The sequence below is a fragment of the Amphiura filiformis genome, chromosome 5, assembly GCF_039555335.1.
Source record: "Amphiura filiformis chromosome 5, Afil_fr2py, whole genome shotgun sequence".
In the NCBI taxonomy this organism is placed as follows: domain Eukaryota; kingdom Metazoa; phylum Echinodermata; class Ophiuroidea; order Amphilepidida; family Amphiuridae; genus Amphiura; species Amphiura filiformis.
Genome location: NC_092632.1, coordinates 29192245 through 29209164, shown reverse-complemented (window position 1 = coordinate 29209164; position 16920 = coordinate 29192245). Strand labels below are relative to the sequence as shown.

The 16920-nt window shown below is 35.0% G+C and overlaps 1 protein-coding gene across 12 annotated transcripts in view; it reads left to right on the top strand.

Moving 5' to 3' along the window:
* The window catches only part of LOC140152931 (uncharacterized), a 114603-nt gene that overhangs the window by 53488 nt on the left and 44195 nt on the right, over nucleotides 1–16920 (top strand). For all 12 annotated transcript variants that reach the window (XM_072175483.1, XM_072175482.1, XM_072175481.1 and 9 more), the window contains exons 3-4: nucleotides 3924–4210; nucleotides 6574–6643. In XM_072175483.1, the coding sequence (XP_072031584.1) occupies nucleotides 3924–4210; nucleotides 6574–6643 (357 nt within the window). The remainder of the gene's footprint in view (nucleotides 1–3923; nucleotides 4211–6573; nucleotides 6644–16920) is intronic.

The following is a 16920-nucleotide window of genomic DNA, read 5'->3' as shown; positions in this document are numbered from 1 at the left end:
TTCCATAAATGGGGGTCCATTTGCACAACACACGCTATATAAATGCAATAGCATATCATTCTCGCGACATTTTGAAACGGAAGAGAAATCAATAAAATACAAAACACATTCGACATCGAAATATTAAAATAAAAACGAGTGTGTGTTATACCGGCAAACATATGCGAATAATCGGGTTGAAAAATTGCCTACATATTTTAACCTTAAGTTGTTAAGGTAGCTCCAACTTTATGGAACTCATACAATGGTAACACAGTCGCAACAGCAGACTAATTTTTGAGACTCATAAAACATAAAGAGAAATCTGTTGTCACTAACCATTACCCAACATCAATCAGATGAGCATAATTAAACAATCAGAAACAGAAACAGAAAATACTTTATGAAAAATACATTGTTCCGTCATCATTTTGTTCTACCGCCAAATTCTGCTTGTCAATCAAAAACTATTGATGGACGGATGTTAGCTCGCAGATATTCCGTATTCTGACCTTTTGACAAAGGTTGGCACATTTATCTCCGATTTGTATAGTATTGGTTATCAAAATGATAATTCAAAATCTTGACAAAAACCTGCTTCCGTCCTAATTGCATCATGGTCAGAATGACCACAAACTTGTTGGTGGCTGACCTTTGTATTCTTTTGTATCTCTGCTGTCTTTCATGCCATGACTTTTTTTATATTTTTGCTATTGTGTATTTTGTTTCTTCCATAATATTTGTTTGTGTTTCTTGCATAGTTCAATCCGGTCGTTTGACCGTGATGTTGTACAGGTTCATAAAATCATATCATATCGCAACTTACTTGTCAATCAAACCCAATTGTGATCCAATTGGGATAAAAGTATGAAATTTTACAAGCTCAATGCAGATTTTTAGCTTCCGTTTTGGCATGAGGAGGGATTGATGCAAAGGGTCGGATACCGTATGGTTTGACCAGTTGGCAAACATACAAAGGTTTTGTGGAGTTCAGATCCCGGAGGCAATTGATATAGATCCAAATCGTCTCCATTCCTATTTTCCCATACAGATGACATTACCTGTGTTATCTTAATTTTGTTTAATATCGTAGACACATTATTCTAGAACAGATCGCAAATGATCGATAATAATAAATCGTTCAGAACATAATACGAACTCGTCCACATATCACAAAATTCTATTCCCAATTTATTGGCTTTATTTTGCCGTTGCCCCTTTAAGACACTTCTTATTTGGATATCCTATGCAAACATTTTTTCAAACATTATTCTTCTTTAACTCACCTAAAAGGTAATGACCTTGAGATTAATATAAAGCCCGAAAACACAACGAGTTTTGATTTTCTTCGATTATTCAATTGATTGGTATTAAATACAGAAATGAATAAATATGCGATATTTAAGGGTAAAATAAACAAATAATAATTACAACTTGTACCTATATTTTGACTATTTATATCATACAGTAGGTTATATCCAGTACTTCCAGTAATCCACTTGTACAATCAAATTCTACTTGTGCAACAATAACAGTATGAAAATGCAATTACATTTATTAACGGAAATGGACCACTCCCAAAATAATTGTTGCCACCTGGGGCTGATTTTATTTTTACATATATGTAACTAAATGTATATACTCTTTCCGGGATACAGGCCACAGTATGATCTCAAATGACGTTTATTTGACACATTATCGAGGTGCATTGTAGATGTGATTGTATTGCATTTAGGTTTCAGCCTCCAATGCCATCTAATATGAAATCGGAGTTCCCTTTCCGTGATTGTTAACTTAATATTGAAAATGCTCTTATAATGTTTCTATATTCTATAGAAGACTTCTGAAATATTCATTGAAGTAATCTAGATGCAAGAATGAATAATTAAAACGCAATTGAAATTCAAAGCTAATTATATGCCATTATCATTGTACGTAAAAATCTGAACACCCCTTTAAGGGGGTACTACACCCCTCGATAAATGTGTGCCTATTTTTGCATTTTTCTCAAAAACTAATAACACAGTGGTAACAAAAGTTATGTATATTATAGGGGCAAGGAATCCAATTACTACACTGGAATTCAGTGACCCAAGACAAGCGGTTCGTTATTTATGATAAGAAATAAGGTACCACTAGGATGTACCTCATTTCTCATCATATATACTGAACCGCTTGTCTTGAGGCACTGAAATTTCAGCGTAGTAATTGGAATCCTTGCCCCAATAATATACATAACTTTTGTTACCAGTGTCTTATTATTTTTTTAGAAAATTGCAAAATTAGTCATAAATTTACCAGAGGGGTGTAGTACCCCCTTAGGTGGAAGCTCTATAGTCCGACGGTTCTTTATTCCGACGGTTCTTTAGTCCGAAGGTTCTTTAATCCGACGGTTCTTTATTACGAAGGTTCTTTATTCCGATGATTCTTTATTTCGAAGGTTCTATAGTCCGAATTTTAAAAACGGTTCTTTATTCCGAATATGAAAATAGGCTCTATAGTCCGAATTTAAAAAAGGGTTCTATAGTCCGAATATGGAAATAGGCTCTATAATCCGAATTTAAAACAAGGTTCTATAGTACGAAATTGCAAAAGGGTTCTATAGTCCGAAACGGATACCGTCTTCTTTAGTCCGAATTGGTAAACAGGTTCTATAGTCCGAATTTAATTTTCATCATTTGTTTCAGTGTCAAATCATCAATTGTTAAATACAAATCCGCTGAAGTTCAACATGGTTGCTTTTTCTGGATATTTTACGTATCATACATTGACGTTTATCTTCATTCTGGTGGTATTTTCTTCATTTTTATCTTTTGTTCATTCTATTATGATATTATATACTGTAAGATACTAAATAATCTACGATGTATTCGATGCATGTAAATGCTGTGGCATTAATGTAGTCATTTAAACAAATTACTTTTGTTTGTTCTATTATTCAAATTTCTTTATTACATTCTTTCTTTCTTCTCCTTGTTCTTTCTGTATTGTTCATTATTTTGTTCGTTATCGTTGTATTCATTGTTCTTTCATTTGGACTTCCTTTTAGTCTTTATTCAGTTGTTTCATTTGTTCTTTCATTTATTTTCTTTCATTGTGTCTTTCCTTCTTTTGTTCTGTTTTTTGTGTGTGTGTTGTTTTTTGTACTTCTTCAGGTTTCTTTATATTTTCGTTCCATTCATTATTTTTCTTTTCGTTTCTGATGGTGTAAAATATGTCAACATTTTTGGAGCAAATATCATATTTTAGGATCTTTGTTTACAGTAAGTTGGGGGGGGGGGATATCAGGCGCGGACGCAGGATTTGTTTTTGATGAGGGGGGGGGGCTAAAAGTAGCGTCATCCCGTTTACCATAAACTCTGCTATTATCTAGCTAGAGGGCGCAGTAAATGTTAATGTTATAAAAAAATCGGACTATAGAGCCTTTTTACTGATTCGGACTAAAGAACACGGTATCCGTTTCGGACTATAGAACCCTTTTGCAATTTCGGACTATAGAACCCTTTTTTAAATTCGGACTATAGAGCCTATTTTCATATTCGGACTAGAGAACCGTTTTTTAAAATTCGGATTAAAGAACCCCTTTTAATATTCGGATTAGGGAACCTTTTTTAAAATTCGGACTATAGAACCTTCGAAATAAAGAACCGTCGGAATAAAGAACCTCTTTTTTAATTTTTTTCGGACTAGAGAAACTTTTTTTTAAAATTCGGACTAGCGAATGCTATGAACACATGTTCGGACTAGCGAACCTTCGGACTAAAGAACCTTCGGATTATAGAAGCGTCGGATTATAGAGCAGTCCCCCCTTAAGTATCAGAAGTGTCAATGTCCTCATAAGGCTTCGCAATTATTGGCAAGGTCACTAAGAATGGTCACTTTTCCATTCTCTTTACCATTAATGAGTCTTGTTATAAGTAATATTTTCTTTTTTCTTCTTACAGTCGGTAAATATATTTACGCACAATCGAGTACCGATGGAAACAGAGGTCAAGTAGAAATTCCACGAAGATCAAGAACTCGTTTTACAAGTCCAACAATACGTACAAACTGGATGCCTAAAGTGATGCGTTTCTATTTCTATATGTATGGAAAACATATTGGAATTCTAAATGTATTTGTTATTGTACGAGGTGGAACTAATAAACAACCAAGCTATAGGCAAACAAGAAACGGAGGACAAGAATGGAAAGTTGGCGAATTAAGAATCCCGGCAAATAGTACAGTAAAGGTAGGGTTTATGTATTTATTAGTTTACAATGTTAAAACGCTGAGTATTCTCTACCCAACATTGAACCATATTATATTAAGATTTCAGCCGATTACGGTATTTAATTATCCATAGTTGACTGATAGTTGGTAAACAATACCATGCGTTTCAACAGTGCCAATGGTGAGTTCTGGTAAGATACGATAATTGGAGCAAGTTGCACATGCACGATTTTTCAAGACCTTGTTACCATGGGGATACATGGTAACAGGTTATGCTAACCACTTTGATTCAAATTGAAAAAGCTTTATACAAATAATAGAAAGGAAAATACTTCTGAATTAAGTAACGGATGCTCGCTACCAAAAATCCAATGTTTGTACTTTCTGCAATTATTTTCATATAAAGAGAAAGGAAATTTCTGATTCAATCTAAAACGTCCCAAAGGGGCCTCGGCATATAATCTTATCTGTCATTCAAAACAAGACGCGAGTATGAAGATGTTATAAAGAAGATGAGTGATAAAGAGACACAAAGTTGAGAAGATCAAGAGATAAGAAAGTGTAGCACACAACATATGAGTGATATGTCTCTTTATAATTTTGCTTACGGGGTTGTAGCTTTGTTGGGGTCTATCTAAAGGTCAAAAAAGTGCAGATACATCTATATATTATACTCAATAATGAACTGGGTTTTCCTGTTTAATAGATTTGGTCAGTTTTTGACTGTCACATTGTCATCATGGGTTCAGACAGTTAAGCTTTTAAGATTTGCTGTGCATTATAAAAGATTTAAAACGATTGTAATGTGTTATTCTTGGGTGGGGGAAATTGAATACATTGGACCCCCGGGATTGGACCTCGACCTCGTCCGAAATAAGGAAAAGAATACAAGTATTCGTATCATTGATATCTTTCTAATGATATATTTTCGAACAACTGTGAAGTATGGACTTCATAAGCATCTCAAATTGATAAAGTTACCCGGGGACAGTTTATTACCAAATCCATGCACAACGAGTATAATAGACAGTATATGCAGGGTTCTCCCCACTCTATTCATTATTTACCACATACCAGGTACCCGGATGCCAAAAAGTAAACGATTCTCAACTTGAAGGTTACACTTAACCACAATGTACACATCGACAAAATGATAGAAAGTTGTCAATTGTTCCGATCCAACTACCTTTGGTTGAGGATATCCGATTGACCCTGCTTGTTGCGATAAAAGTACTAAACTTCCACAATGGTTCATGTGTAGGTCGCTCCTTCATTTCCATAATCTTTATCTAATCCAGAGCTCCCACTCTATAGAAACCATTTCCTACATTTGATTATCATGTGCAATTTTAAGTTGATCAGAAGCCCAGATTTGGAATTGAGCTTACTTTTGAAGCCACATAATCTACGTATTGCCCACGAAGGACTTGATAGAGCTTGATATCCGACAAGTATAGAGTCTTTCTTGCGCGATCAGAGATTGAGCGGCTCGTGCGTGATTAGGAAACGCACAGGTCCTACACGTTGGACTAGTCAATTTAGGTTAAGATACCAGCTTGGATATGTGGATGAGTCTGATTTCCTTTATTAGGCAAGATATTCAACGGTATATTGCCTTCTTAAAATAGTCAGGACACGTACATACCACGATAAGATATCGGCATGTTGAGGTTGAAACTACCGGTCTACTTTTAACCTCATTATGTAGATAAATGCGAAATCTGGATACGTCTGATGTCATCTATAACTATAGGATCAAAATCAGAAGCATTGTGAAATAATTTTGCAATGAATTAAATTGCATCAATTAATAATAAAAACATATACGAATATAATTCATATGCTTCATATGTTAAAAAAACCGTATAGTTTGAACAAATTAGCATCGATACTAGCCGCTTAAATTTAAGCTTCTAACCCTCCAGACAGGAAAAAACCCCGCAACAACAAGGATATGATTTGAGCAAAAATAAGTTACATCTTATCATATTTTGTATATAGTTTTGTCGTTCTCTTAATATAATATGATGCATCAGTTTGCCCAAGCAAGTCATTTATTATAATATCTCGGACTTGGATCATTTATTTCCGACCATCGTATATATTATTGCGTCATACATTGTCTTAAGTATTTCCTGATTAATATTTATGCTGCTCCAATTCTTTCAAATTTAAATATTGCTCTCTCAATATATTAGAATGTCAGTACGCCCGAGCTTCAGAACGTCATTTTAATTATATCTTTTCGTTTTCCATTATTTATTTCAGGTCCTCGCATATAATATTAATTGTGGCTTGCATTGTCTTACGCCCCGCTAAAGTGAACTTTTTTCGCCCGCTTCATTTCTTTAATTTGTTTATAATTGACGTTTGTCTTTTCAGATTGTGTTTGAAGCAGTGAGTGGGAAAGGTGTAATGGGTGACATAGCGATTGACGATATTACATTTTATGGTAAGAAACTCGCTTTGCACTTTTTAAATTTTATTTTTTATAAAATGCTAGAGTGAACAATAGCCCATGAGGAGTGACACAAGTCAAGAACGTATAGAGCACATAGGCACTATAAAAGACAATCACGTGGGCCAATCAGTGGTTCACAGCAGCTTAGGAACAACAAGAGTGAAGTGGTACAGTAACTTAAGCATTAGACACATGGAATGAGATGCTTATGCACTCTGCTCTTGAAAGAAGGTGCACCGTTGTCAGTTACGTCTCCGACTACTCCATATCTGGTAGGCTAAACGTGAACTGCAATGTAGATGAAGGTCCTACCAGTAGATATGGTTCTAGAAATTGGTACTGAGAGAACATGGCAAGTCACGGACAAGCTGGAGCGGGTAGCTCTTTTGACTACAAATGGCTTTGGTAGCAGTGCCTTTTGTAGAGGACTTATCTTGTGATAGAAGAAGGTTTACATAAAAGGGCACTGGCGTTTAAAGTTTGCAATGCTTTCCATTTCCGCTTCTGTTTTCGTTACTAACTGATTAACCAACGAAGGTGTAGAAACCGCTAAATGTGTGGTTTCATTTTTACGAATGGGAGGCATTGTTTTATCACATTGACAAACTACTTCTGGAGAAACTTGTATTTTGGTACAGGCGCTATTATCAATGGGATATTTAAATTGAAATCCATGCACATATTTTTTCCAAGATCATAATATACATTTCCAAGACCATAAAGATACAATCAAACGTCAAAGTCCGAATGCTGTACCCTGTTTAATATGTGATAAAAACCAGATGCTTCGTCACATGCTTTCAATTATAACAGATACAAAGAAGAAAAAAGGAATAAGAAGTTGTAAAATTCCCACATCTTGTAACTGAATGTCACATTTGTAGATCAAATACATGTTAACGTCATCGGTTAGGAAATGAGGTTAAATGGAAAGACGGGTGTATGGCTTGTGTGATATGATATTTGATATTACTCAAATAGTGAATAATCAGTTCACGAAAGGTAGCTACACAATTTAATTTTGAGAAATTTAATGTTATGTCTAATTATGAATCGTTGCCAAGGCAATACAAATTGTGACAATATTCTGCACAGTCAGCCGATTAGAAACCTTTATAGGTTAATGTCACGACCAATCGTTTAAATGTTCTTGTTATTTATTTTCATGAACTGTTTTTGGAACCATTGCACTCTAACAGTAGTAATCACTCAGATGTAAAACAAGAAGTATCTTCTCATCCGCATTGTCCGCATTGCAATACGCCCTGACTAAGCGGCAACTGGTGCCAGCCACAAAATTATTCGATCTTCGTAACCATAGTGAAAATCAATCAAAACTTCTTGACTTCAAAAATATGATACTAACTGGTTGTCTAAATGTATGTGCTGGGAACAGGTCAGCGTAAAATAACGGAAGACCAAGTCTTTTGTTAAAACCATTTCTCATCTCATCTCGGATTCAAAAAAAGCAATCAAAAAGTTCAAAATTAGAAAATTACGAAAAGAATTTCGGAAAAACAATTTCCTCAATATCGGAAATCGGATATCGGAAAAACACAAAAAATTTTAAGTACGAACAAAATAGTGGCTCTAGGCAAGTTGACGTAACATGCATAATTTAATCAGTATTTTGATAACAGGTACTTCTGATTTGATGACAGTACGAGAGAGAAACTGATAGCCACTTGTAGATCATTAATCTCAATCCTACAGGATGCCTATGTCACTTGCGCATTATTTACAACCATTGAGAACTTTATGTCAATTGCTTATATTCAGTTTGGATTGAAAATGCAATTCACCTGCTTGTTGAACACGTTTAATGGCTCGACTTTTAAAAGTTAAAACATGATATCCGGATCTTCTTTTATTTGCATAAAGTTAGATTGGGATGGGCGTGGATGACATTGAATAGGGTTGCTTCCCTTCATTAAAGGCTTAATACCTTGGACATACTTTTCAATAAACTATAACTTTATATTGCCTTTCATCTTGCCTGGCTATCAGATCTCCATGATCATGATGATACGTCAAAAAGTACAGTTGAAATTGGTCAGTTATCTTTTTCTTTACAACGATGTGATCAAAGAGGTATTAGAGTGGTTTGAGACTGATGTTCTGTTCCTAGCACATCAAGGCTGCAATACATTCACACATATGAACCTTCTCTGACAGTGAATGGAAAGTCCAACGTGACGTCACGAAGTGTCACCGTAGCTGGGATGTATAATTGAAAAAGAAAGGAATAAATCTTGAATTAAAACAAAAACAAAAAGCAAAAACGAACGCTACAGTGTTTACACGCACGTTTTATGGTCATCTTTTAGTTTCTCCAATGCTAACCATGCAAGAATAATTAATAGATGGAAGCACAGTCTTTAAGGCTTAGGTAGTATAACCTTTAACACCCTTAAATACGTACTAGTAGCACGAGTAGATTAGAAACAGCTTATCAAACGTTGTGGTAACTTGTTCGAAAATTAATTAAGTTTAAAGATAGGTGTTGTCATGAAAGGAAGCAACATGAAACTGAATTTGCAAAAGTCATTTTATTAATATGTTCAATTTTTAAGACACCTTCTCCACATGTATCTTGCAATTAAATGAAAGTATCAACGCAGCTGAACTTAATAATATTCTCGCAGAATGTGCTAAATCATTCCTATGTATTCAACAGGAATATCCACATCTGTCAGGGGAAGAATATAAGCAGAGTGTATCTTGCAGTAGACATGGTACAGATATGTTTTGCCTTACGGCGAGTGGTACCATGGAATCATCCGAGTTATTTGATTGAACTCGCTCCATGGTGTAACAATTATGAAGGAAATCTACCTATCAGCCAATGGACCCTAGCACTAGCAAATGCTTTTAATTTTGAAGGAATGGTTGTGAAATTCAACCACCTTGTAAAATTTAAACGGTTGAGAAGATGAAAAGGGCGTATGAGGCATGTGAGATTGGCCCATTTTGCATTGTGTATACCTAAATGTGCCTGGAGCCACACAACAATAAGTATTAACACGGAAAAGCCAACAAATGTGCTTGAAAACCCCCTTTGTCATTTAATTTTCGAATGTGGTAGACATTGTTTTGTCAGTAGTTTGACAATATATTTAATGCGACCTAATATGTCGTTTTGATTTTAAAAAGCTCCAATATTTTCCTAGATTATAATTATATAGCCTATTTCCAAGACCATAAAGATACGATCAAACGTCAAAGCCCGATTGTTGTACCTTTACCCTGTTTAATAAAAGCCAGATGCTTTGTCACATGCTTTCAATTATAACAGATACAAAGAAGAAAAAAGGAATAAGAAGTTGTAAAATTCCCACATCTTGTAACTAAATGTCAGATTTGCAGATCAAATACCTGGTAACGTCATCGGTTAGGAAATGAAGTTAAAGAAAGGACGGTGTATGGCCTGGATGATATGGTATTTGATACTTTCTCAAATTTCAAATAATCAGTTCATTGATAAGTATAGCTACACAATTTTATTTTGCAAATTTGATTGTATAAAGGTCCACCTATTTAATCTTAAAAAATTTCATGGCAATATAAATTATGGCAATTTTCTTGTGTTGACCTATATTAGTTAGCACAATGACGGCCGGTTCGGTAATGTCTCGATCAATCGATGCCATGTGTGATACATGCATACATAGCATTGTAAAACAATGAGAAATAACTAAAAACTGATACGAAACAAAGGCAGAGTTAATATAAAATGAAACCTATCACTTGCATTATTTTTCATTCATGTTATTTAAGGTTTAAGGTATTTTTTAGGAATTTAATGTTCTTTTTATACAATTTCATGACCGTTCTCGTAACTATTACACTTACAGTAGCAACCACTTATATAATTTCTTAGTAAAACAGACTCATCATTGTAAATCAGCCAAAACAAGAAGTGTCTTCTCATCCGCATTGTCTGCAATACGTCCTGACTAAGAGGCAAATTGTACCAGCCACAACATTATGCTATCTTCGTAACCAGAGTAAATATCAATCAAACCTGCTTGACTTCAAAAATATGATACTAACTGGTTGTCTAAATGTATGTGCTGGGAACAGCCCAGCAAACACAAAAACGTTTTTAAAACGTTTTAAATAAGTTATATTTTGGGTTTTGGTTTAGGTAAAAACGTTTTAATAACGTTTATATAAAGGTCATGTTTTTAAAACGTTTTGTATGAAAACACACTACAACAATATTTTAAAAATGTTTTCGAAATGTCTTTGTAAACTATTTTTGCAAACATTTTTGGCCAAATATTTTGTCAACACTTAGATAACATCATGTTAAAATATTTGCACCCAGCAAACACAGAAATGTTCTTTAAATGTTTTTTACAAAACGTTTTAATAACATTTAAATGTCGGGTTATATAAAGGTCGTGAAAACATTTTAAAAACATTATTGTAAATATTTTGGGCAAACATTTTTTGCAAAATATTTTTTCAACTAAAATAACATTCTGTTTAGAATGATTTGTACCAAGTTTTCAAAAATGTTTTTGGAATGTTATTAAAACGTTTTTATACCCTTTATATAACCCGACATTTAAATGTTTTCTGTAAAACATTTGTGTTTGCTGTGCAGTAAATTACCAACAAATGTTATTTAATGTTATGAAAACGTTTTATACCATTAATGTACCCTTTATATAACCCGACATTTAAACGTTTTCTGACAACCTTTTATAACCTTTTGCGAATGATGTCGAAAACGTTTTGTGTTTGCTGGGAACAGGGCAGCGTAAAATAACGGAAGATCATGAAGTTACTCTCTTAACCATTTCACATCTTATCTCGGATTCGAAAAAGCAATCAAAATGTTCAAAGTTGCAAAATTACGGAAACAATGGAGGAGGGGGACTTCAAATGCCCGATAATATTTGAAAAACGCAATCAAGGAAGTACAGACAAACATCAGTACGTTGGTGTTTGACATACTTATGAGTATTTTGGCATCTATTTTAATTTGAAGACATTACAAAAGGGAATTCGATAGCCACTTGAAGATCATTAATCTTAAGCCTTCAGGAAAGCTATGTCACTTACACATCATTTTCAACTATTGAGAACTTTCATGACTTGTAAGTTTGTATTGAAATTGCAATTCACCTGCTTGCTCAACACGAACACGTTTAATGGTTTCGTCTTTATCATGATATCCGGATCTTCTTTCTATCTCATATTACATAGTTTATTTAGGATGGGCGTGGATGACATTGAATAGGTTTGCTTCCCTTCATTACGAGCTTTAGCCTTGGACATACTTTTTGTATCAATTTTTGCTTTACATTGCCCTTCTTCATGTCTGTATACAAGATCTCCATAATGCATCATAAAGTACAGTCGAAAATGGGGCAGTACCATTTCAAACAGCTTAGCAAACTATGTGGTAACTCTTTTGAAAATCAGTTAAGTTTAGAGATACATGAAACTGAATAAAAAAGTAGTGTCTTATGCAAATTTAGCAACATTTTGCAACATTTAAAATGTTTAAGGCACGTTCTCCACGTGTATCATGCAAAGCAGTGAAAGTATCAAAGCAACTGAACTGTAAAATTTTGTCGCAGAATGTGCTAAATCATGCCACCACATTCAACACTAATATCCACATCTAAACTAAACAGAGTGTATAACTCACAGTAGACATGGTACAGAAATCGAACCATCGGAGTTGTTTCACTCCATGGTGTAACAATTATGAAGTAAATGTACCTCATCAACCCACACACTCTAAGAAGATCAGCAAATCAATTTAATATCCCTCTTTTGATCGCTATTTGTATTGTATTTTTATTAAATGCAATGGTCATGACATTCACCCTACCTGCCAACATTTTAATGCATGATGCATGTGAGATTTAGAATAGATCTGGTTCTAGTTCCTCGCCTAGGGGCGGCCGTCGAGCCGCGCCAGCGGCGAGTGGATTTTATAGTGTCAGAGGGCTTGTCTTAGTCCCCTACGCACTGAACTCAAGTCCTAATTTAGATAAGAGACAAAACGTTTCCAATAAAATTAGTCTTACAGGTTGTATCTGCAGATCTGGCTCGTTGCACACAAAAACTCATAAGCTGTGTCCCACATTTTCATGAAATGTTAAATCCATTTCGATACCTCAATTGTGTCAGGGGCCCCCGAAGATTCAAAGAGTTGCACTGAAGCTAATGCAAGATGATACTTTCTGCATTACTGGTTTGATGACATTGCAATATAGCAAGGATTAACACAACAGGTTTAAGTGCAACTATAGCGGATCTATAACTCTGTTCATAGAAATGATCATCATGACAGGTGTTTTAATGAAGCTCATGAGGTTCAAGAATGGGCCGAATAAAATTGAGCGTCTCCTGCTCTTTCAGTTTGAAACATTCATGTACAGGTTGTACCTTCCAAAACGGAAGAAGATTACTTTTGTGATATGTACCAGATAACACGACTAAAAATTAACATCCCAAATCAATCCGTCAGACCAAACATTAAGGTCCCTTCAATTGCCATCGGCTTGCTCCTTTTCTCGCATCCTTTCTATACAATCGACCCATATCAGCAGTATGCGCAGTAAGAATTATTAAGACAGCAAATAAATTTTCACATTATATTTCTATTTTCGTGCTCTTGGTCTTGATACTTCGAAACTGTAATTATCAAATGAAGGAAGTGCAAAATGTTATGCATGGATTCAAATTTAAATTATAGTTCTAAGAAATGTTTCCTGATGCCAAACCCAACTACATTAATTTTTACATTTATAGAAAGTAATGGTAATGTATACATTCATCAAATAAATCGAGCAAGATATTCTGATTTAGCTGATGATTGATGACTTTGTTGCCCTTAAATCATTCTATTTCCTTCCTTTGTTCAGGACATGAAGTAAGGGAAATAAGATGCAATTTATAGATTTTCCACTTCTTCTGCCATTGTTACATTGTGCCTTTGTAAGGTTGAATGTCCCACATTGACTTCGGCGCAAATTAAATTATTAAAAACTTGGAATCAGACCAGAAGTAAGGTTGTTAAAAAGCATATGGCTAGACGTGATCGCCGCTGTTAAATTATACTCAAATATGTTGCCAAGGACGAATAGCGATTTACTAGAGAGGTTGCGATTCCCGTACGCCATGATCGCACCCCTCGTAATCACTCAATTAAATATTAGAGAGATTGCGATTTCCAAACGTAGCATCGAACGTACGTGGAATCTATTCAAAATCTCGTCACAGGAGAGTGATTTTGAATAGATTCCACGATTCCTCGATACGTACGTTTGGAAATCGCAATCTCTCTAGTTAGCACGTACGAAACGAACGCGTGGATGAAGCAGAAAATGCACAAAATTTGCCCGTTTTCAATAATATTAAATAGAATCAAGGATATTTGAACATACGTACAAAGCCAAAGGAAAGTTTAACTTAATATGATCCAATTTTGTAAGATATCATAATAATGATCTACAGTCAGTGATGTGTAAAAATGTGACTTCATTCATACAATCGATACATACGCACAGATATTGCCCTGCGATTTGTATGAGAGGGCTGATTTTCAATGACTTTCTTTACATACAACAGCTGACTTACTTTTTCTTGATTGCATGGGGTTACCGTGTACGTCGCACCTCCGCACACCTCCTGTATAGATCTAACAACCCTTTTTACGATGCGTCGTACGCTCAATTGTCTAGCGCATATGTATAAAGGCTTTCCACTGAAAAAACAACAACAAAGCGGTAACGTCGCCCTCATATAATACAAATAGGGATGATTAGTTGTAATCTGGGTTCGTCACTACGGAAAACCACAACACTTACAGAAGAATAGTTGGTGAAAATTCCCCTATGGAGGAGAAATTTATTTAGACGTTCCATGCAAAAGGTCATATCAACAGGGGCAATTCATGTATTATTTGATCGTCTACCAGATAGTTGGCTTGTCGGTTTCTCATTAAACCTATATGTATGGCTTCAGTCCACATGGTGTACCTCATTACTAAGGGGCACGAATATGTAGGACGCTCCAGACTCTATATTTGTCACGCGGTTTTACCAACGGCCATTTTAATTTCAATGACCTTTAAAGAGCACCCAAAGTGTCTCGAAACATTTTAGGGAAATGTGGCATTGATCAGTTATCAGTGACACTTTAGGTTTAGGTTATTTTTTCTTTTGAGACCTTTACTGCAATTTTAAAGCGAAAATGGCATATTTGTGTCAAAAGATGGCATCATTACGATGTGGGTGCAATGGATGATTAGAAATATATTTATTGGTAACAAGTTTTAAAATGATGATCATGGGTGCCAAGATCCTGTAAAAGAGGAGAGGGACTTAAATTGTGTCATATATGATTAACTTATTCAATAATGTGAGTGCTCCCAGGATAAGATTATAGGGGTTACACACAGTTTTCATGTTGTCCATATGTAGGTCCTATACCAATAAACATATGTTACAAATCTAGGCGTCTAGCAGACGATACAAGGCTAAATCTGCAAAGGAACTCATGTGTATTAAAGCAAAATCCATGAATTGAAAGATATGATTTAGATTTTCTTTGATGATCACTCATCTCGCAAGATGAATCAATCAATAATCACTATGTCCACCGGTGACTCTTATTTTGCAGAGACAGTGCGTGGTGGTGCATTCTGGCAATAATCGCCCTTGCTACCGTTTTGCTAAGCTAATTAGGATTTGAAGTGTTAATCTCAATCCGTTTACTCAAAAATGGAAACATGTGTATCAGAAACATAAAATTATCTTTAATCTGAAATTATCAAGATTCTATCTGTGTTTGTCAGGTTTAAGTGGGCAGATTCCGTAAGAAATTAAGAAATGAACATGTTTAGTTTAACCTTGTGTGAAGTTGTTCAATATTTGGCGGGTTTGTTACTTCAAACAGCTAAATGACATTTGACAGACTTTAAAACTTTGAATATGGTATAATGTTCATCCTGTAAGCTAGCAGTAGATGTAGGGCATAACATTAACATATAAACAGTGTTTCACAATAACAATAACCATGATAACAAACAAAGAAACAACAAAGCAGTCCAAAAGTATGAAAAATGCTCTGTACCCGGAACTCTTTGGCCTAAGTAAAAGGTAAAGACGGCAATATCCTCTGTTGAATTGATTGCTTTCAACAATAGATATTACGTATTCAGAAATTAAAGTGAGCCGCTCACTGCTTTCAAAAAAGGGAAACACACTTTTAGAGTTTCTTTATTGTCAGGAGCTTCTCGTCAATTATGTCTTTCCACCCAACATAGGCAGCATCACGTAACGTAATGTTATTGGTTATTCCGCCTTCTAGAGCATAGCATCCCCAGGGTTGATAATTAGAGAATAAATGTATTGTTTTTAGCCGCTGGAGTGCATCTATCGTCTCATATAATACGGGCGACATCATTATTTTGGCCGAGTTGTTTTACGCCAAAAATAAGATAGATGCACTTCAATTCAAATAAATATATAAATCAAGAAAGTATAATCAATTGTTATCAAATTAAATCCTACATTTTACAACGAATTACCTAGGGCTTAGAATCGACCAGTCCCGTTGTTGCTATGCACCTCCGATTGGATCAAATATCGCGTCGACACGCACGCGCTAAGGTGTGTGATATCGTGTCATATCACACGGGTAAGAACCAATCACATTGCAAGAACATTCTCAAGTGTTTAAGAATGTTTTTTAATCTGTAGAGAAAACGAGAGAATATTCTTGTATGTTTCTAAGCATGGATACTGTAAAAAAGCTCATGATCTGGCTACAGATTACTGTTTGGTCTTGGAATAGACTATTATTTGATATTGATAGATCATAACTCCTGAATGTAATTTGAACGCAATACCTAAACATTGCGTTTTAAGTATATCTTAAAGTCTGTCAAAAGGTGAGAGAAAGTTGGAAAAACAATTAGCAGATAGTAGAAATTATAGGATATACTTTTATTAAATTAACCACGATTGGAGTATCAGGTTTTGAATTGGGATATTGTATGCAATATAATAACATTGTGCGAATTCATCAATTTCTGACGCAAATCAATAAAAATGTAGAATGACGTTATGATTCAGGTACAAATGCATCCAAACGTGTGTCAAGATAAGTTAGCATACATGTTACAATACAATAAATGAGCTTGTGTCGTACTTTGTGCATACTGTCAACAGTTGGACATGTGTCATCCGTTTGATGATGGAGGGGTTTTCAACACGACACATAAAGGTGTAAATCCA